The sequence below is a fragment of the Penicillium paradoxum genome (assembly GCF_028828445.1).
Source record: "Penicillium paradoxum strain IBT 22861 chromosome Unknown utg000005l_segment0_segment0, whole genome shotgun sequence".
In the NCBI taxonomy this organism is placed as follows: domain Eukaryota; kingdom Fungi; phylum Ascomycota; class Eurotiomycetes; order Eurotiales; family Aspergillaceae; genus Penicillium; species Penicillium paradoxum.
Window position 1 is genome coordinate 954,322 of NW_026643183.1, and position 18,485 is coordinate 972,806.

At 50.4% G+C, this 18,485-nt stretch overlaps 9 protein-coding genes across 9 annotated transcripts; 5 read left to right on the forward strand and 4 right to left on the reverse strand.

The window, feature by feature from the left end:
- Positions 1 to 424: 424 nt before the first annotated feature.
- N7457_005392 (CobW family GTP-binding protein) lies at positions 425 to 1,850 on the reverse strand (the record flags this gene model as incomplete). The annotated part of the gene is made up of 5 exons (XM_057176437.1): positions 425 to 784; positions 852 to 1,459; positions 1,515 to 1,526; positions 1,583 to 1,666; positions 1,727 to 1,850. The coding sequence occupies 5 exons, from the start codon at positions 1,848 to 1,850 to the stop codon at positions 425 to 427; spliced, it is 1,188 nt and encodes a 395-aa protein (XP_057030739.1).
- A 296-nt stretch (positions 1,851 to 2,146) lies between these two features.
- Positions 2,147 to 3,684, forward strand: N7457_005393 (Mob1 family protein; the record flags this gene model as incomplete). Its single annotated transcript, XM_057176438.1, has 2 exons — positions 2,147 to 2,377; positions 2,425 to 3,684. The coding sequence occupies 2 exons, from the start codon at positions 2,147 to 2,149 to the stop codon at positions 3,682 to 3,684; spliced, it is 1,491 nt and encodes a 496-aa protein (XP_057030740.1).
- A 322-nt stretch (positions 3,685 to 4,006) lies between these two features.
- Positions 4,007 to 4,689, forward strand: N7457_005394 (HIT family protein; the record flags this gene model as incomplete). The annotated part of the gene is made up of 2 exons (XM_057176439.1): positions 4,007 to 4,069; positions 4,186 to 4,689. The coding sequence occupies 2 exons, from the start codon at positions 4,007 to 4,009 to the stop codon at positions 4,687 to 4,689; spliced, it is 567 nt and encodes a 188-aa protein (XP_057030741.1).
- Positions 4,690 to 6,939: 2,250 nt separating this feature from the next.
- Positions 6,940 to 7,633, reverse strand: N7457_005395 (HD domain-containing protein; the record flags this gene model as incomplete). Its single annotated transcript, XM_057176440.1, has 2 exons — positions 6,940 to 7,547; positions 7,597 to 7,633. The coding sequence occupies 2 exons, from the start codon at positions 7,631 to 7,633 to the stop codon at positions 6,940 to 6,942; spliced, it is 645 nt and encodes a 214-aa protein (XP_057030742.1).
- A 187-nt stretch (positions 7,634 to 7,820) lies between these two features.
- On the forward strand, positions 7,821 to 9,713 carry N7457_005396 (uncharacterized protein; the record flags this gene model as incomplete). The annotated part of the gene is made up of 3 exons (XM_057176441.1): positions 7,821 to 8,054; positions 8,106 to 9,174; positions 9,220 to 9,713. 3 exons carry the CDS (start codon positions 7,821 to 7,823, stop codon positions 9,711 to 9,713), a joined length of 1,797 nt encoding a protein of 598 aa, XP_057030743.1.
- A 389-nt stretch (positions 9,714 to 10,102) lies between these two features.
- Positions 10,103 to 12,838, reverse strand: N7457_005397 (Rad4 family protein; the record flags this gene model as incomplete). Its single annotated transcript, XM_057176442.1, has 1 exon — positions 10,103 to 12,838. One exon carries the CDS (start codon positions 12,836 to 12,838, stop codon positions 10,103 to 10,105), a length of 2,736 nt encoding a protein of 911 aa, XP_057030744.1.
- A 202-nt stretch (positions 12,839 to 13,040) lies between these two features.
- Positions 13,041 to 13,562, forward strand: N7457_005398 (CoA-binding protein; the record flags this gene model as incomplete). The annotated part of the gene is made up of 2 exons (XM_057176443.1): positions 13,041 to 13,125; positions 13,183 to 13,562. The coding sequence occupies 2 exons, from the start codon at positions 13,041 to 13,043 to the stop codon at positions 13,560 to 13,562; spliced, it is 465 nt and encodes a 154-aa protein (XP_057030745.1).
- A 208-nt stretch (positions 13,563 to 13,770) lies between these two features.
- N7457_005399 (uncharacterized protein) lies at positions 13,771 to 14,844 on the forward strand (the record flags this gene model as incomplete). The annotated part of the gene is made up of 1 exon (XM_057176444.1): positions 13,771 to 14,844. The coding sequence occupies one exon, from the start codon at positions 13,771 to 13,773 to the stop codon at positions 14,842 to 14,844; it is 1,074 nt and encodes a 357-aa protein (XP_057030746.1).
- Positions 14,845 to 15,316: 472 nt separating this feature from the next.
- N7457_005400 (uncharacterized protein) lies at positions 15,317 to 16,687 on the reverse strand (the record flags this gene model as incomplete). The annotated part of the gene is made up of 7 exons (XM_057176445.1): positions 15,317 to 15,586; positions 15,640 to 15,852; positions 15,911 to 16,030; positions 16,095 to 16,181; positions 16,238 to 16,315; positions 16,380 to 16,463; positions 16,535 to 16,687. 7 exons carry the CDS (start codon positions 16,685 to 16,687, stop codon positions 15,317 to 15,319), a joined length of 1,005 nt encoding a protein of 334 aa, XP_057030747.1.
- Between the last annotated feature and the right edge of the window lie 1,798 nt (positions 16,688 to 18,485).

Here is an 18,485-nt window from a genome sequence, read left to right on the forward strand (position 1 = left end):
ACCCTGGAGTCCTAAAAAGTCTTTCCTTTTTCTTTCTTCTTTTGCATTTTGGCGGATCTTACCTGGTTTAGTTTTTTTTGTTTTTTGGTTGGCTTTTTATTTTGTTACTTGCTTTGTGGGTTTTGACTTATCCTTCCTGCTGTTTATTTTTTTTTTTATGATTTGGTTATTTTTCGTCGGTGGAGGCCCTTGTTCTGCGTTCTGGTGTTTCTCTCCCATAAGTCGATGTATATTGATGGGATCTTTTTATACCTCTTCTTGTCTGACAGGGCTGTATTATTTTTTTTTCCGTTATTTGGCAATGCAATTCTTGGTTAGCATTGACTTTGGCATTTTACTCGTAACTAGACGCTGTTCTCACGATGGATTGGTGGCCTTTGATTTGATAGAATATGTCATTTTCTTCATTATCCTCTATGGAGATTTATTTCAAACATGATTCAAAACTCTCCTGCCAAGGCTCTACGCTTGACCCTAGTCCTCGTCCAATCAATACGATCTTGCACTGAAGTGGCTTAGACTTATCCTCCGTGTCTATAGGCTGTGCATCTCGGATCTCAAACACGTCCCGTACGGCTTGGATAACTCTGCTCGTGCCATTGTCCAGGATGAGAATACCCTTCAACCGGTGGACCTCAAAGTTGTCTGGGTGTGGCTCAGACGAGGTTGACTGAGTAGGCACGGGGAAGGTTGTATCCCACAGAACAGAGCGCAACCAGGCATCCACGCGGCCTACCTTGTCTGCCGGGATTGGAGGTGTAACAATAGCAGTGGTAGAAATTGCCTAGGTATGGGTTAGTATCACAAGAAGGCTCTCCAGTTGTAATAAATAGCAAATAAATCAAACATACCGGGTCCATGTGGCTATGTCCCTTCTTACTGAAGTCCAACTCTGCCAAGTGATCATACGCATGCAAATCCAGCACAACGCCCTCAATTTGCGGTGTACGACTATGATCCGTCACATGTATCTTCGCCACGCTATTAATAGAGGTAACGCGATCCCGCACAGCCTCCAGCTCTTCTGCCGTAACGAGATCCGTCTTGTTGAGAATGACCACGTCGGCATGCGAGATTTGCATGTGGGCCATAGAAAGCACAGGACCAGACCCATGGTCGTGGTTTGCGTCATGAGACTCGGCCTTCTCCTCGGGTGCTGGCTCATCTAGCAAACGCATGATGTTCTTCGCGTCAACAAGAGTGACAATTCCATCGAGATAGATGGAACTTCCGAGCCCTTCGTCCATCCAAAAGATCGGGGCGATGTTGCCCGGGTCTGCCAGACCGGTCGTCTCTAGAAGGATATAGTCGAAGGTACCGCGGCGTTCCATCAAAGACTCAATGGCCATCACGCCTGAATCTTTCACAGAGCAGCAGATGCAGCCGTTGCCGACTTCCATCCACTCAGTCACTTCTTGGCCGCCTTGGTTCACTGTCATTGGTTTTTCAATGTCCATTGCTTTATGATCATGTTAGAATACAAGTCTTTGGTTTGGTTTTATTGGTCTTCTTACAATCACCGAATTCTGCGGTATTATTAGCAGTGTATCTCATATATAGCGGCCAGACGCTGTAGACGAACCGTTCATAATCACGGCAATCTTTTTGCCGTGTTTTTCTGTCAAAATATAGTTTAAAAGTGTCGTTTTGCCAGCTCCCAGGTAGCCTTGCCAGGTCGTTAGTTTCTTTTCTTACTTCCAGACATCAAGGTGCTCTTCTATCATACCAGTGACCAGAGTGATCGGCACTCGAGCTGTCAGTTCTTCATCCACCGATACCTCGTCTGCGGGCATCGCAGACACATCGATAAGCTCCGGAGGAGCATCCTCATCTTCGAAATTGGCAGACATTATCTTTGATCCTTTGGATACTGCGTTGATCTATAAAATCAAGCAGAGTCAGAGGAAAGGGAAAGCTCGTAGCTGCGTCAGATGACGTTGTTGCCCAAAATAGACGTTAGGGTACAGGGCTCGGGCGGTCAGCCGTTGTTATGTTGATGGTTGTTATCTTCAGCTTCTTGTATGCTCCCAGTACTCTACATTTTCTTTCGTTGACGCAGTTTAACAGGGCGTCTAGAGACCTTTCACTCTTTTGTTTCTTTCTCGGTTTCTTTCGTTTCATCTAGCGTCCGTGTTATTCTACCGTCATGACTGCTGCGGGAGTCTCTCCGTCAAGCTCCCCGCGGCTTCCCAGCCCGCCTCCGTTCACTGAAGTTCAGATTGGACCTCAGTCGCCATCTGTTGGGGAGTCCTTCGGCCAAGATTCTGATTTACTCGGCGTTCCGATGGGAGAAGACGAGGGCTCGACGCGCAGAATCAGACCAGGGACTAAATCCGCCGATATGGCATTTGGTCCACCGCTGATTCCCCTTGCCCAGGTAAGTCGCTATTCACTGAAAAAACTGGGTATCACTAATAAATGCAGCTTGACTCTCCATTTCAGCTCCAGGAACACCTCAAAGCTTTGTACCATCACTATACGAAACCCGAAGGATCTGACATGGTCGTTCCGATCAACCGCAAGGTTGCGATACAGCTGGCAGATCCCCCAGAGGGAGTCGATCGATCACTTTGGCTATACGAATTATGCCGATTTCTTACTATGAAAGTTAATAACCTGATCATTGCCTTTTTCGCCGAAAGCCCGCCTTGCTCGTCGCAAACGTGCCCTGAGATGCGAGCTTCCGAGTGGCAGTATCTCTGCGCCGTGCACGACCCACCCAAATCTTGCTGTGCAATCGACTACTGTTGCCATACCTTGGATTGGGCCACTAATACTCTCACATCGCCGAAATATTTCCCCAGCCGACTTACGCTTGGCTCTGAGAATGCCGGAGGTCCTCAGGCTAGCATGAGACACTTGACGAACATATTCCGCCGCCTTTACCGCATATTCGCACACGCATGGTTCCAGCATCGGGATGTATTCTGGGAGGTGGAGGGTCACGATGGTCTCTATGTGTTCTTTAAGACTGTCTGCGACATGTACAGCCTCATCCCGCAGGACAATTACACGATCCCCCCTGAGGCCGAAGGCCCCGATGCGATCCCGCAGCCTGAAGAAGAACCCGTTGACAGCAAGCGTCTGACAATTCTGCGCAAGGACGGTGAGAACCCATTTGCTGCCGTTGCGGAGAGTCTGGATCCGTCGCTTGGTACTGGTGCAACCACTCGTCGCCACAAGCACAGTCCTTCGACTGGATCGCATGTTACAACCATTACAGAGGGTCCAGAGGATTTGGAAGAGAGCCCCCAGACGCCATCACCCCTGCGTGAGGCCCTGGAGCAATCACCCGAACCGCGCCCTGTCTCCGTACTGGAGATTCCGACTGAGGGTGCTGCACCTGCCGCTGCGGATGAAGACTCTACCGAAGTGGGAGAACCATCCGAAGACCCTATTGTGGAGTCTCAAGAACAGGCACTGGAAGAATCTCAGGAGCAGCCATCTGAATTGCCAAAAGATCAGGAAAAAGTTGAGAAGACCAATGAAAACGAAAAGCTTGACACCGAGAACTCAAATCCGAAGATAGAACCATCCGTCGAGAATCCCGCTATCGAAGACAAGGAAGAATCAACTCCTTCTGAACAACCCGAAGACAATGTTGAGGTGACGCCCGCGGCGCAGGATTCCTCAACTGTCTCTGAGACCAAACCAGAGTCGGAGAAAGCGAAAGAGGAATCCTGAGCTCTACACCCCTTCATGCCCATTACACTCTCATGATAATTGACTGTACCTTTTTTTGTTACCCATGCGATTGATGAGTCGCAATTTGTTAGCTGTCGAATATTTTCTTTGTAATATAGTTCAGGATTTTGTTTATGGCCAATGTCAATGATACCCATTCTCCTGTACTTTCTCAATACCCCTGAGTGTCTGTAGATCTCAGCCCTGTCGAGATGATCCTGATATGCTGATAAGCCCTTATCAGCACCCGGGGCGACATCATCGGAAAACCGACGCGACAACCCTCGCGCAATCGAGCCCAAATCCCATGTCCAATTCCACAATGTCACCTCTCAAAGGCGCTACGGCGCCAATCCAGTTTGGCTCATTTATTGTCACATCACAGGTAAATCTACCCTCACCCCAAACACACCCCCAATCTCCCAACACCAACATCGCAAAGCCCAGACATATCCCCAACCAACCCATACTATACCACTTTAGCTGACCCTCCTCAAACAGGTCTTCTACACAACCCCCCTAACCTTCGCCCTGGTCAACCTCAAACCCATCCTCCCAGGCCACGTTCTCGTCTCCCCACGACGAATCGTACCCCGCGTTGCAGACCTGACCCCCGCAGAAACAAGCGACCTCTTCCTAACCGTCCGGCGCATCGGACGCATGGTAGAGCGCGTCTACGGCGCAACAAGCCTCAACATCGCCGTGCAGGACGGCGTGCATGCAGGTCAGAGCGTACCGCACGTTCATGCACACATTATCCCGCGCAAGAGGGCTGATCTGGATCATGCCGGCGGCACAGATGCGGTTTATGACCTGCTGGATGGGGATGAGGGGGATTTGGGGAAGGTGTTTAAGGATGCTGCTTCTGAGGGACAGGCGAGTGGGAATTTGAGGTCGAGGTTCCCCGCAGTGGATAACGATGCGCGGAAGCCACGTGGGGAGGAGGAGATGAGCGCTGAGGCAGAGATGCTGGCGAGAGAGATGGAGAATGAGCCGCTTGATTGATTCATTTCGAGGTTAGTATATAACATTTTGGAAGATTGTGATTATTTGGATTTGCTGCTGCTGGCTCCTCGCTGTCCTGCGATGTATTCTGAATTCACTGTGAGGGTTATTCGAGACATCGGAGGATGCGGTCCTCGTGGGCGAGTGACTCAAGGTGTGGCTTGACTAGCCAAGTTGAACTAAGCTATTGGAACGGCTGGGGAAGAAATTTGGCTCCAGATAAGGAGATATTTTCTTCGATGAGAAGCAAGTCTTCACAGCCACTTGTAACTGTATATCACCCGGCCGCGACTGAGAATAGATAGACTCTAAAATTCAATTGGTGACATCCTGCCTCTGCTATTCAGACTGCCCCTGGTTCGTAGTTCAGCGATCATTTGTCCGAAGTCTAAGGTGAGCCCTGTGCCTTGTTCCAATTTTTATCACACGGTCACTGTACTGGTTCGTCCAAGAACCCGGGATTCGTCGAGTAGGATACAATGCTGGGTTCTGTTATTCTAGTTGCATCTCCTGGCTAGATGTGTAGTGTTGCGGGTTCAGTTAACGAGTTGGCTATATACTGTGAACTTTGAACATGTTATAGAAAGCGATGTAGGTAGGAAATGACTTGCACTGCCCCGGTCAGCAAGTCATACAATATCCTGGAGAGGCTCCAGAGTGGCGTATATGACACGCTCATAACATAGAATGAGCTGGCCCGGTGGGCAGGGCTGTTTTATATCAGAGAGGACTGTAAGTTGAACTAGCCAAAGGCCTTGAGCCACTTATCCAAGACGTTTGGACTTTAGAATGCGTACAAGCTCAATCATATCATATAATGTGGAATCTACTAGGTATGCTGTATCTTTTTACGCATGCGGCTGTGCTGTCTACAAGCGCATATAGCCCTAACTGTCTATATAACTGTCTGCTCGTTCTATCAAACCGGATAGGAACTAGGGAATGGTCCTAACTAGTGCCCCGGTGGCTATTCTCTCACCTGATCCTATTCCAGTGCCCAGTTGCTCCTTCCACATTTGTTTGTTTGTGGTCCAGCACCCGTGCCTTCCTCTTTGAGAAGGAACTCGTCGCCCACCCGGGGACCTCGTCGTCGCCTTCAGCCTTCCCAAACACATAAATACCTCCCTCTCCCCCAGTTTCTTCTTCTCTTTTTCTTCCTTCTTCCACTCCCCTGCCCTCCACTCCGTTTTGCATGTATTCCCGTCCCCCTTCCTTTCCTTTCTCATCTTTCTGCCCATACCTAATTCCTTCGGTCACCTATCTGCCTGGCGCCTGTGACGAGTGCTCTCTGAGGATGTTTCCCACTTTGTATCCTTCTCTAGGGACTGTTGATGTGCCGCAGGAAAGGTTAGTCACGAAGCATGCCAAGGAGACACGTGCTGAAACATGCGCCTTGTGTTCAACACACGGGGAAGACACTCTTTCGGCCGCTGCGGATACAGCCCGTCCTGCCTGCGGATTCCACTGTTACCTCTCCAAGCCTTGACCCCACTCCTTCACTGCCCGCCACTAACTTGCCCGGCCCCAAATGAAGAGCAATCTGAGGGTTTCCCACTTTTTCCCCTAGGGGACAGGGATTTCAAAGGGGTTGGTCTCGACACGAAGCGCGCCTTAGTTCACGGACACTTCCAAGGTTCTTTGAGTGTGGATACGGTCCTTCTTCCTGGTTATCCTTGTCCTCCTCCGATCCTTGACCCCATTCCTTCATTACACCTTGCGCTTTAGGAGTCTTACCCAGTTGCATGGGGCCTGTATGCAACACCTGAGCATGACTTGCACCTCTACGTGGTGTTCAGGATAAGTAGCCATTGTGGTGAAACCAAGCAAGTCTGTATATAGCATTCACAGTGAGGTTTGATATCTTGATGATTCTTTGATACATGGTAGACATTGTGCCTTTGTAGATGCCTCTGTAGTCTTAAGTCCTCTTTATATCCTTCTTGTAGTGGGGATGCTACATATCTTGCCTACTACCAGGTTCCTTGATGTGTGTCTCCAACATCTGGTCCACTCTACCTCGAAGCTGGTCTCTCCTTTTCTCTAGTACTATTCTCCATCAGAAATTTCGTAGAATTCATGTATTCTCATCACTCGTTCTCTATGGCATCTAAAGTACCCGAAAAGAGAAAATGCAAAAGTAAAATGCAGAGACAAACGCCGAAAACGCAATGGTTCTCAAAAATGATAAGCCCCGGCCATGCCCGACTCCCCCGTCACCCGATTCTTGCTGCGCGCAAACTGCATGCAAATTCAAGGAGCTTTCTTCTGGGGTCTCTCTGCAATAACATCCGCAGCCCAAGCCTGAATCTCGGGCAACCGAATGCGCTTAGCAACATGGGTGAACTCAGTGAGATCAACCTCATTCGAGTGCTCATACTCAACCATCTGCAGCAGGAGCTCCATCTTGTCGATGTCATGCACGAAATGAGCCTCTAGGGTCACATCCTCTTCGTATTCCTCGAACACGCTCTTGATCTCCGCGCCGGACAGCATTCCTCCGGGAACCTTGCCGAGGAGAGTGGTAGCGATGTATTCCATGACGGCGGCCTCACGGCGAGCCTTCTCAGCCTTGGTGATGTGGTAGTCGACCGGAGTGATATCGCCGACAAGGGCTTCAGCCATATCGTGAACCAGGGCCATCTTCGTGCAGCGCGGGATGTTAATCCGGGCTGCCAGGGTGGGCGGGGCCATCATCGTCATGATCGACATGCGGTACATGTGGTCGGCGATCGACTCGCCATTGATACCAAAACGGCGCCACCCCTCACGCTTGGTGGTCTTCAGGCGCTCGATCAAGTGGAAAAATGGGACTGGCGACGTAGAGTTCTCCTCCAGAGGGCGGGGGAGGGTAGATAGCACTGGGTAGGTTAGCTTTGCGGGGTCTAAAATGAGGTATTTGAGACTTACCGGACTCAAGAGTCCACTTGGTCTCGTCGGTAGCCATGACTGAAAGGCTTGAAGAGAAGAAATGACTGGAAACAAGAAAGAAAGCAGGAGGACCGGAGGATAGAGAAAACAAACGAACGCAGAAACAACGAATGCGGGACTGATAGGCGCTGCAAACAATGCAAACTTCCGTTATCTATGTTTACTCTCCGGCGTGCGTTTACTGAATACCCCTTCGACACAGGATGGCTGCGACAAGACCCCTTCGGCCCAAACCCCTGGACTGGTCGGGCCCCTCGCATCTGGATGTTTTTATCCGCAATCTGAAGCTATTGCATCTGGATCAGCGCGATGACTGGCCCGGTATATCTCTCCGCGCATTGTCTGCGACAGCTCAGAACCAACGTCAACGCATCCGTCTCATAGAATGGGCACTGTACTATCTCTATTCCATTTGGGACCCAGAAGGCGCCCAAAATGTACGATGAACTATCCCCCAGCTTAAGAAGCCTACTAAAATTTTCTTGCAGAAACTCCGGCCCTTCTTCCCACCGTTAGAATCCCTACAGTCTGTCAATCTCCGCGCAGCCTTATTTCGATGCCTAGGCGAATTAAAGAAAAATGGAGACCTTGGAAGAGAGTTTGTGCTTCGAAAAACTATGCTGGATGATTGCAAGGGCGAGAAATTCGAGGAGCTACTCGCTGGATTTTCGGCTGTAGTCCTTCGGAGAGTTGTGGCTGTGTCCACCGACGAGATGGCTTGGAACCCAGCCACGAGAATATCAACTGCCACATCTATAACCCCAACAGACTATCAGAATCTAGTTCCACTCATCCTTGCGCATCAAGTTTCTCTCAGTACCGCGGGGGAACGGCATGCGCGCGTTCGAGATGCGTATGATCGGTTCGCACAGCTCCTGGACGATAAAGGGGTCGAGTTGACCGAGCGTGCGAATCAAGAATCCGGCGTTAGCAAGAATGGTGCGCAACACGGATCCGCGAGTTTAGTACGTGAGGTCCAGACAAATTGGCTAGCCAGTGAAGAATGGGCCACTGCGCTACTTGAAGGCGGGTCGCAAAGCAGCACCGACGCTTTTCTGGAACTTCCCTTTTCCAAGGCGTTGGCGCAAGCAACAGATTCCGATGTGGAAAATCTCCCTCATATGTTAAAGCCGGACCTAATCCTTGATTTGGAGGCTCGCGTTTTACTGCAACGGAGCCGACTGCACAAATGGCATGAGTATAACAAGTCGCTCTCGAAGGAAAGAGGCACGGATGAAACAAGCACAGCTCCGCCTAAGGAGCCACGTATGCTCTTCCGAGATCACCAATCTCTCACAGTGGCCAGTATATCCAAATCAGTTCGCCAACCTGGCGATCGTGGTCGGATGTTGAAGGGAGCAGATAAATATCTCCTATCATCTGTAAACGAGGCTCTCGCCCGTATCAACGGCAAGTCTCGTTCAAAGACCGGGGCATCCCTTGCCGATGTGAGAACGAACAATTACCTCCGATATGAAGATTCAGTGGAGGCCGTTAGCTCCCCATCAATAGTGGCAGAAGAATATCACCACACCCGCAGCCCACCACCAGAGCTGGGTACCTCAGAGCCACAACCTGAACCTGAACCTGAACCACATCCAGAACCAGCATCAGAGTGCATCCAGCCTTCCCCTCCAATTGTTCGCTTCTTCCCAGACATCCCCTCATCAGAAGATGAACCAGACCCCGAACCCATCAAACGCTCCCATACCCTAGTCGAGCGCACGCGCAGATCAATGTCCCTCCTCCAACCCGTGCCCCACGAAGCCCCACGTCCACGTCGCCGACCCCGTCCATCCTACCCAGTGAACCAATTCGTGACGCCGCGTAAGGCTTCGGGTCAATCAGCTCGCTCGATTGGAGAGCGCTCGCGCGCTTCAACGCCGCAGGATAAGCTCTTTGAGGAAGATGCTGAGTATGATAGTGTCTTCAAATCACGGCCACGCGTGGCGCTTAGTCCCATTTCCTCGCCGGCTGTGCATGTGAGTCCCTCATTTGAAGATGAGAGTTTTGCATTGGATTACGAGGATGAGAGTGAGGGTGGGGAATGGGGGGAGATCGATTCCCCTTTGGCTGCTCCACGGTTGAGGGCTTAGGGAGTCGGTATGTGCAATTATACGATGTAACAAATAATAAGTCCATTGCTGGATATGGACAGGGAAATGGGTCTATTGTACTTAGCTTTGGGGGGTGGATGTGAGGTATTAACGACTGTACGATGTCGATATCACTTAATTATGAATGAAAAGTCTTTTACGGTTTTTTTTTGTCTATTGAATTACAAAACAGGATAGGTCTTTGATTGAGCCCATTCTATCTGAAACATTATATTCGTGACATGTCGTATTCGTCTTTGATGCTTGGAGTATCTCGTACAAAACTCTACCTCAACTCTAGATCGTCGCACATGACGGTGCACATAAGAGATAGCTAGAAATATAAACATTCCCTTGTGGAGGATTTGTTCGTTGAAGATGATAGTCCGTCAACGGCCTCGCGTTCGTCGTGTCGGACGAGGTGCGTATTCTGGCTCGGACTCTTCATCCTTGCCGTCATCCAGCTCATCAGCCAAGTCCGAGGAGATAGACACGGGCGGAGATGCTGCAGCCCGAGATTCAGATTCCACTAGTTCGTCATCATCAGCATGAGTATGAGATGGCCCTGCGTGGCTCTGCTGCTCATCATGATGCTCAACAATCAACCCATCATCCACATCATCTTCCTGACCAGGAAGAAGAAACCCGCCACCATGATCAATAACATTGTAAGACTCCTCCCGATCATGCATTTCCTCATCTTCATCATCAAGATCAACGTCTTCATCTTGTTTCTTCTTCTGCATAGCGAAAGGATTATGCGAATCCCGTTCCCGATCAGCAGCCGGATCACCACCACCATACTCATCCCTCACCCGCTCCATAATCCGCAACCCGAACAGAAACTTCCGCCAAGTCTGTAAGATCCTCTTCTCAGCTTTCAGCTCCTCTTTCTTGCGCTTCTCTGCAGCATCAATGCTCCAGGCATCCCTAAGCAGCGACTCATGTTCCGCAGCAATGACAACACCCTGAATAACCGGGACAGCCATCTTCGACCCAAACTCGAATCCCGTCACTGCCTCCGCATAATCGATTCCAAGTTTCTTGCAGATACGCACCGTGCCGGATAACGGGACATGCGCTGCACCAGCGGGGATCATACTCGGCACAAAACAGTCGATGTTGCCGTAGTCATTTTTCGGGATGCGCCCGTCTTGGATAGGCGGCGGGATGATGAACTCTGTCTGGTCCCGCGCGTACAGTCCCTGCAAGGGTTTCTCGCCAGTCTGGCGGTGCAACTCTTCAACTTCGCGCTTGCGAATCAGAGTTACGGCGCGGATGGGCACCCGCTTGAGTGGTACGGCGCCTGGTTTTGTCTGGCGGCCTTCTTTGTGCCAGCTTTCGGCGGAGAGGCATTTCAGTACGTCTGCGCGCCGGAAGACGGGTTCTTCTTTGGCGCGGGCGCCTTTGCCTGCTGTGAAGGTTCGGACGGGCTCGGCGCCTGGTCGGAGGGCTTCTTCGCGACGGAGGAAGCGTTCCAGGACGAACTCGGTTGAGGTCCGGAGACTTTGGAGGGTGTCAGTCGTTGTCGTTGTTTTCTTTTTCTCTGGTTGGTTTGGTTTTAGATCCCGGGTTTCTTCGAGTTCGTCGACTGCTGTTTTACTTTTGGGGGCTCGTTGGTAGCCGCGCATTACCATCCCGAACCAGTCGAATGCGATGTAGTGTCCCCGTGGACCTACGGGGACTTTTTCCAGTGGCATTCGGAAGCCCTTGGTCTTGCCGGGCCAGGTGCGTCGTCGAAGGTATCGGGTCGTGACCTCTTTGGCGGTGCCGTCTGCCGAGTGGGCAACGACGTAACATATGACTTGTTTGGCTCGGTCTGCTTTTGCGCCTCGTGGCTCGAAGTTTCCTTGCACATCTGTATTGCCAAATGGTGCCACTGGATTAGATAGCACAAGCGGATCGACGGATATAATCTCATTTGTGATAGGCGAGGCAATCTCAGTCCAATAGATAGGAAACGGCAGATCCTTGTCAAATTGTTTGCGCTTTTCTTTCGCCGGTGCTTTGTCTTCGGCTTCCTCGGTCTCAGGCTCGGATACTTCCAACTCTGGTTCGTTCGTGGGTTCCCTCCGATCTAATTCTGGCTTGGAGGGTATGGTAGATGTGTAGTTCTCTGCTTTAGTCCAACCGAAGCCCAGTGGCTGAAGACTAGCCACAAGCCTGGCTTCGATTCCCAGAGCTCGAATAAGAGCTGTGAAAAGTTGGGCTCCAACGTCTCGCGAACCCTGCATACGCTCTGCAGTCACACGAAATTCATCAAGGTTAGCGATGCGCTCACCATGATTCTCTGGATCATGCTCTTGTTCGCGAAAATCAGTGATTGCAGTTTCAAGAGCCGATACCGGTCGGTATCCATACTTTCGTAGTCCTGGCGCCGTGATATGAAACTGCTTCCTCCAGTATGCGACCAGCACCTTGATTAAGGTGATGATTGGATCGCCCCGGCTCATATCTGGCTGGCCTGGTTCCAGTCGTTCAGAGTCAGCACTCCAATCTTTATTCTTCTGGGCTTTTTTGCCCTTCTTCTTCTTTGGTGGTTCTGGTTTTGGCTCTGGGAGTTCTAGACCCGATGCGATGCGCCATTTTTTGACTTCTTTGTGGAGTCCATCCGGTAGCCTTTTGCGCAAGATCTCATGGACCTTCGAATCGTTGCTCCAGGAATTGCGAATCGCATTATGAAAGAGCAAGCACTGGACATGCATACAGTGAGTTGAGATTCGAATTTGGCGCTCTATCTTGCTGGGCCCTTTCTTCCCATCCAAAAGATCTGACACGTGGGTCTCGTTTTTATCTAGAGTCAACTCTAGATCTTGTAGCTCTGGAGCTGCGACACTTGGCGTCGTGGCGCTAATTGTCTTCGTGTCGATCGCATCCTCCCAGTCAATATCCTCCTCTTCATCTTCCTCAGATTCCTCAGATGCCTTGGTGGTACTGCCATTGTTCAGAAGTCCGTCAGGCGCGTCGCTCAAGGATGAGTTGGAATCGGAGTCGGAGTCGGACAGGTGGAAGGGGGCCGGCGCTGGAGTTGGAGCTGGAGCTTGGGCATTAGCGGGCCGGGCCTGGCGCTTGGCTGGGGGCGGGTCCTCAGAGGAGACTCGCTTGCGGGGGAGAAACGGTGGCATGCGAACGAATGTGGTCTGTAATTGGAGGTGAGTTGGGTCGCCGAATGTCGGAGATGGCAGATGAAGGGAGATCAGTCGTCATCGGCTGCCGAGGTTGCGCATTGGGATTTATTCTCCCGTCGATTCCGTGCAATCACTATTCATCCTCTTAAGAATAACTACGGAGTACTATTGCATCATTGATATTATTTTCCAAATTGCCATGGCAGCAGTCAAGCGCTTCTTCTCTTCCCCCCGCTTTGCGGTGGCGGGGGCCAGCAATGACGCGCATAAGTTCGGATACAAAAGTAGGCGACTCAGCTACAGCTACAAGATGAACACGTTGACGAACTAACTGTCAACAGTCCTTGCCTGGTATCATCAACACTCACTGCCAGTGACGCCACTCAACCCCCGAGCAGCGCAGATCACCCTCCCCTCGCGTGCTTACGATACGGTCCCCTCACCGGCCAGTTTGCCATCCCCGACGCAGACCTCCCTGTCTGTGGTGACTCCTCCGGCTGTGACCCTCCAGCTGCTGCAGGAAGCCTACACAGTGGGGATCCCTGCAGTCTGGTTGCAACCAGGTACCTTTGACGATCAAGTTCTGGAGTACGCTCATAGCCACTTTGAGGCGGTGATTGCCGGAGATGGAGGACAGGGCAGCGAGGGATGGTGTGTGCTAGTTGATGGTGATGAAGGACTGGAGGCTGCCGGAGTGCAATGGACCAGTCAGAGACTGTAATTCTAAACAAGCCCATGATAATATCAAGGGGGAGAGAGAAGAAATCGAAATGTGAGACGTAGGAGAAAGTAGTAGGGCAAGACTAATCCTGTCACGGCCAACCAACCTCTCTCTTTTTTTTTTTTTTCTTCTCCAGGAAATCTTCCCTTTTTCTCCTCCGACTTTTGTCTTTAGTTTCATTTTCACTTTCTTCTCATTCTTTAAAAACATGCCCGATATGCATGCTATATTCAACTCTGGCTCACCACCTAAACTCGACCTCTCCAATGCACCCTCTCAGATGTTCCAGGTGCCAGCCACCACGGCTTCCTCGTCGCTCTATTCTCTGTCGCTTAGTCGCAAGCGCCCACGCCGGAATACCGAGAAGCTTTCATCGCATTTCGAGACTGAATACAATAGTAGTTCACCAATGATTCATTCCAACTATCGCTCAGTAGGCGGAGGAAATGACTTCCACGCCTCCGCCGAGCTGGATTACCGTCCGAACCGCTACCGCGAATCATTCCTCCCACCTTCCTTTGATTCCGGCGACGAGTTCATAAACCCAGCCGCTTTGAATGGAACCAGTCGCAAGCGCAGCCGCCGCGACTCTTGCATCGCAACTCCAAGCCCCGATAGCCCCAACACCACGACAGCGCCTACAGGCTGGGGCCGGACCGTCATCAAAGCCGTGAGCAAAGTCCTCGATCTATGCTGGACAGGAGCGTTCCGGGGATTCTATGCAGGAGGAGGACAGGGCTATGACATGCCACCAGCAACAGCAACAGCGACAGCCACAACCGTCGAATCCAGCTGGCAGCCCTCAGCCAACCCATCGGCTGAAAAACAAATGTACAGCACAAACGCATTCTGCTCGACGCCCGTTCCGGGACATTTTGCAGATGAAGAAATCGACCGCAGCTGGGTCTTTGTGTCCGAGAGCTCCGATCCCTTTGTGGGCAGCAGCGCGTTTGCCAGCCCATCGCTTCGCACACGGCGCGCTTTCCAGGCCTCGACTCCTCGCCGAAGACCCGCCGTGATGCCCCGACTAAAACGAGTCTCTTGCTCCTCGGGACCTCAATCGCCAACTAAGAGCCAGGGCTTGCCATCTCCTCGGTCAAGGGATGTTCCTGGATCTGCGGAGATACAGCGACAGGCTGCCAAGATCCGTCGCAAGGAGCGGGAAGAAGATGCCAGTATCCAGCGCTTGAATAAGCAGTTGCAGGCGATGATCCGTGAAGGTAAGGAGGCCTTAGGCACAACGGTAGTAGTGGATGATTTGGACATGTATGACTCTGAGTAGGTCTCCTCGCGGCTGTTTCGGAGTCTCTTGTTCCATCTCAAGTGGCTTGTCTGCATTTGCTTTCATCGCGTGTAACGACCTGATACCCCCCATGGACGCTCTTTAACTGGGTAGTCCGAACCGGAAAAGCCGGTTCCGCTCTGACTACGATTTACGACCTCGATGTCTTTGGTGTTTTTTGCCTCGCGGCTTCATCTGTGTTTCACTACAAAGCAGGACTTTCTGCTTCTTTTCTTGTCCAAAGTTCCAAATTGAACGTCATTTATGCATAATGAAACCTTCATTCCATGACAACGGAAACCATTCGACTTGGTTTGAAAGAATAAGTAACAACTCAATAACAAAATCATCCTCCACCCTAAATTATCATCGACTAGGGCCGATGCATTTCATATCATAAAATCCTCATAACGATCCTTTCGACTAACCAAAAGGAAGAAAACAAGACTTGCGAGTCCAGTATGTGAACAGCTTACTGGGAAGCACCCCTCTGGCTTTGCTCAGCAGCAAGACCAGGGCCTGAGTGGGGACCAGCACCAGATGCAGGATCAGGGGGGCCAGCAGTGGAACCATCCCCCATATTAGTAGGAGAGTTCTGACCAGGCTTGTGCTCAGGGGCGCCAGGAGTGAGCAATTTGGTCACTTTTCCGAAGACACCACCCTGGAGGACAACATCAGTCAGCGTGGAACCCTGGATGGGAGCTGATTGACGGGTCTCAAGCTGATTGGTGTCACGACGCATCTAGCGGTATATTAGCTTCATTATTTGTGTCCACATCGTTGGATACCACTTACAGGGAACAGGCCGAGACCGTGCTCGGAGTTGCCTTTAATGCCACCGAGGCCCTTGGGGCCCATCAATCCAGCGAGGAGACCACCGGAGTTCTTGTCCTCCTTGCCTTTCTGGGCGTCGGAGCCCGGCTGGTTGCTCTGCTGAGCCCCATTGGCCTTGGGGGAAGCAGCTTCATTAGGATGGACCTCATCACGCTTGTGGCTCTGGGTCACGGGCTATCGTAACTGTTAGTACTTTTCTGAACTCGACCATAATTTGTGTTCCTCAACTTACACCACCACTAGTCAGTGAGTGCAGAAGCCTAAACACTCCCTTCACATCGCCCGCATTCTGGCGGGTATCAATGCGCTTAGCAGGAGTCTCAGTCTGTTGGTGGGAGGGCTTGTCCTGGTTCTGTTACATGTTAGATTTTGCATGCTTGTCATCGGGTTCCAATGGTTTTAAGGATGTGTCTTACCATTCCGAGCAGTTCTCCAACGATAGGGATGCCATTGAGGCTGCTAGCCAAGTCGCGCTTGCCGTTTTTGCCATTGACCACCTCGTGCTAAAGCCATGTTAACGTTTTGTGTCTTTTGGTGACTGCGGGTTGGAAACGCCTACCTTTCCAAACAGACCTCCCACAAGTGGCAAGCCACTGATACCCTCGCTGACAATATCTCGACGCTCCCTCTGTTGGCCCTATTCCCACAGTTTGGTTAGTACACTCCTTTCTCAAAATCCATCAACTAGGTGTGGAACTAACACTGCCGATCAGTTTATTAAGGATCGGGATTTCGTCGATGACGTTGTGGTGCTCAGGCCTTTCAGTAGCGCGTTTACCGTGATTCTGTTCTCGCAATACTATTAGCCGATACTCCTCCACATATCCTGCCCTCTCTGAGATATCGGAAGTCATACCGATCCGAGAAGAGACCCAACGAGGGGAAGCTCCTCAATGAGGTTCTCATGCTCGGCTGAGTCTTTCTGTATGGCACGGCCGTCAAGCTGCTGAACCGGGGCTGCCAAGCTGACAGCGGCGAAAAGCGTAAGAGCATAAGTAGTCTTGACCATCGTGTCGATTGTATAGACGTATCTTTCGTCAAGTCTCAAACTGAAAGAGAGGAAGTGCCGACGAGCGACAGCGGCAGTAAATACAAAAAAGAAGGGGTATCAAAGAAGGTCTCTGGGAATGCGCAGTCAGCTCAGGGGATACCAGACTGTTTTTAATCCTCTCAGGACGGATCGCCCTTTTGACATTCCCATGACTGGGATGAAGGGATGTCGTCAGGTTATGCCCTCAGCTGCCCGTGCGGCGATATCAACATCCCTCGCGGCAACCATTCGTGGTTGTGTTGACTGCTCTGACAGGATGGCTGAATTATTTACTCCTCCGGGAGGAATGCCCTAATGCTTGATCTTGACTGATTTCTCCGTCGATCATGGGTGCACCTTCCTGCTATGCAAGGGGTGATCCTCGCTGATCGTGGGAGGCGCTGTTAGGTTTGGGACCTGCGCTGCTGATGTTTTATGCCCTGGATGTCTAAGTCCGTGAACTCCTTCCTGGGAGTTTGATTGGTGGTGGGCCATGTGCCCCCTAGGAGTTGTTTATTCCTGTGAGACATGCTTCCTTTAACTTAACACTCCTTGTGTCTGTTGAAGATCATTCTCTTGGCTGTGACCAACAGTCACTAAAGGCTCTTTTACCCTCACACGCTAGTCAATCAAAAAGTCCACCTCCTATAGCGATCCTATAGGATTTCTGAATCAATCATAGGTTTCTTTCTCGCACATTTCTCCAGCTTCGCAGCATTATGATTCGCATTTCCTGTTCGTCTATCACACAAGGCGGCCAATTGGCCTAGTGGTAAGGCATCCGTTTCCGGTGCGGGAGATCGTAGGTTCGAATCCTGCATTGGTCGTTCTCTTTTTGCTTTTTGTCTCTCTATCTGAGTAGAGAGAATACGCAAGAGGAAGGAAACTTCAATTGATGGTGATGGTTGGAGGAGGGTGGCTTGGTTTTTTGTTGGTGGGTTTGCTTTTTGCTACTCTGGCTCGCATTAGCCTTCTTTTTATACCTACCTACATGCTAGGTATTATATTCTACTTTCACATCACTGGATTTATTTTTTTTTTCTTTTACTGTCTAGCGTTCCACCATATACCAACCAGTCAGTCAGTGAGTGGTCCATTAAGTGCTCGTCAGTATCTAGATGCCTGAAGTATATACACCGTTCGTAAGTATAAACTATCTACCTATAGTCGAACCATGTGTTGTACGCATACATGTCTTTGTCTTTACCCCGTACTGCTATATACGTTAGAAGTCAACATTTACATCCTTATTACATGCAGCAACTTAGCATTAATGCGATTCAAAGCAAAAATTAATTACTGTGGTGGCAAAAAAACCATCCTTCCCTCTGGAAGAGAGGAGAGGGGACAAAAAAGATAGCGACCAATGCAGGATTCGAACCTACGATCTCCCGCACCGGAAACGGATGCCTTACCACTAGGCCAATTGGCCAACTATATCAGTTGGGATGAAAATCGTTTCCAGCTTTGGATATATAAAGCAAAACAAAATTTACCAAATTGAGAGTCATCCATGAGCGGTCTTACGCCAAATAAATTTTCCTAGAATGATTACGACGGGAAATAGACTATTTTATTCTCGGTATAAAGATCAATCTTGATCAAAACTAAATAAATTAACCGCTATAAGTTTGTTTCTGTGCGCTTAATGTTAGTATGGTGAGAGTATATAACAATATATACCATTAAGCTGGTCACCCAGCTTCGACAAATTTCTTTTTCATCTCGTGCTTCCTCGATGACCAATATCCGTATGAAAGGTGATCGCAGCGATACC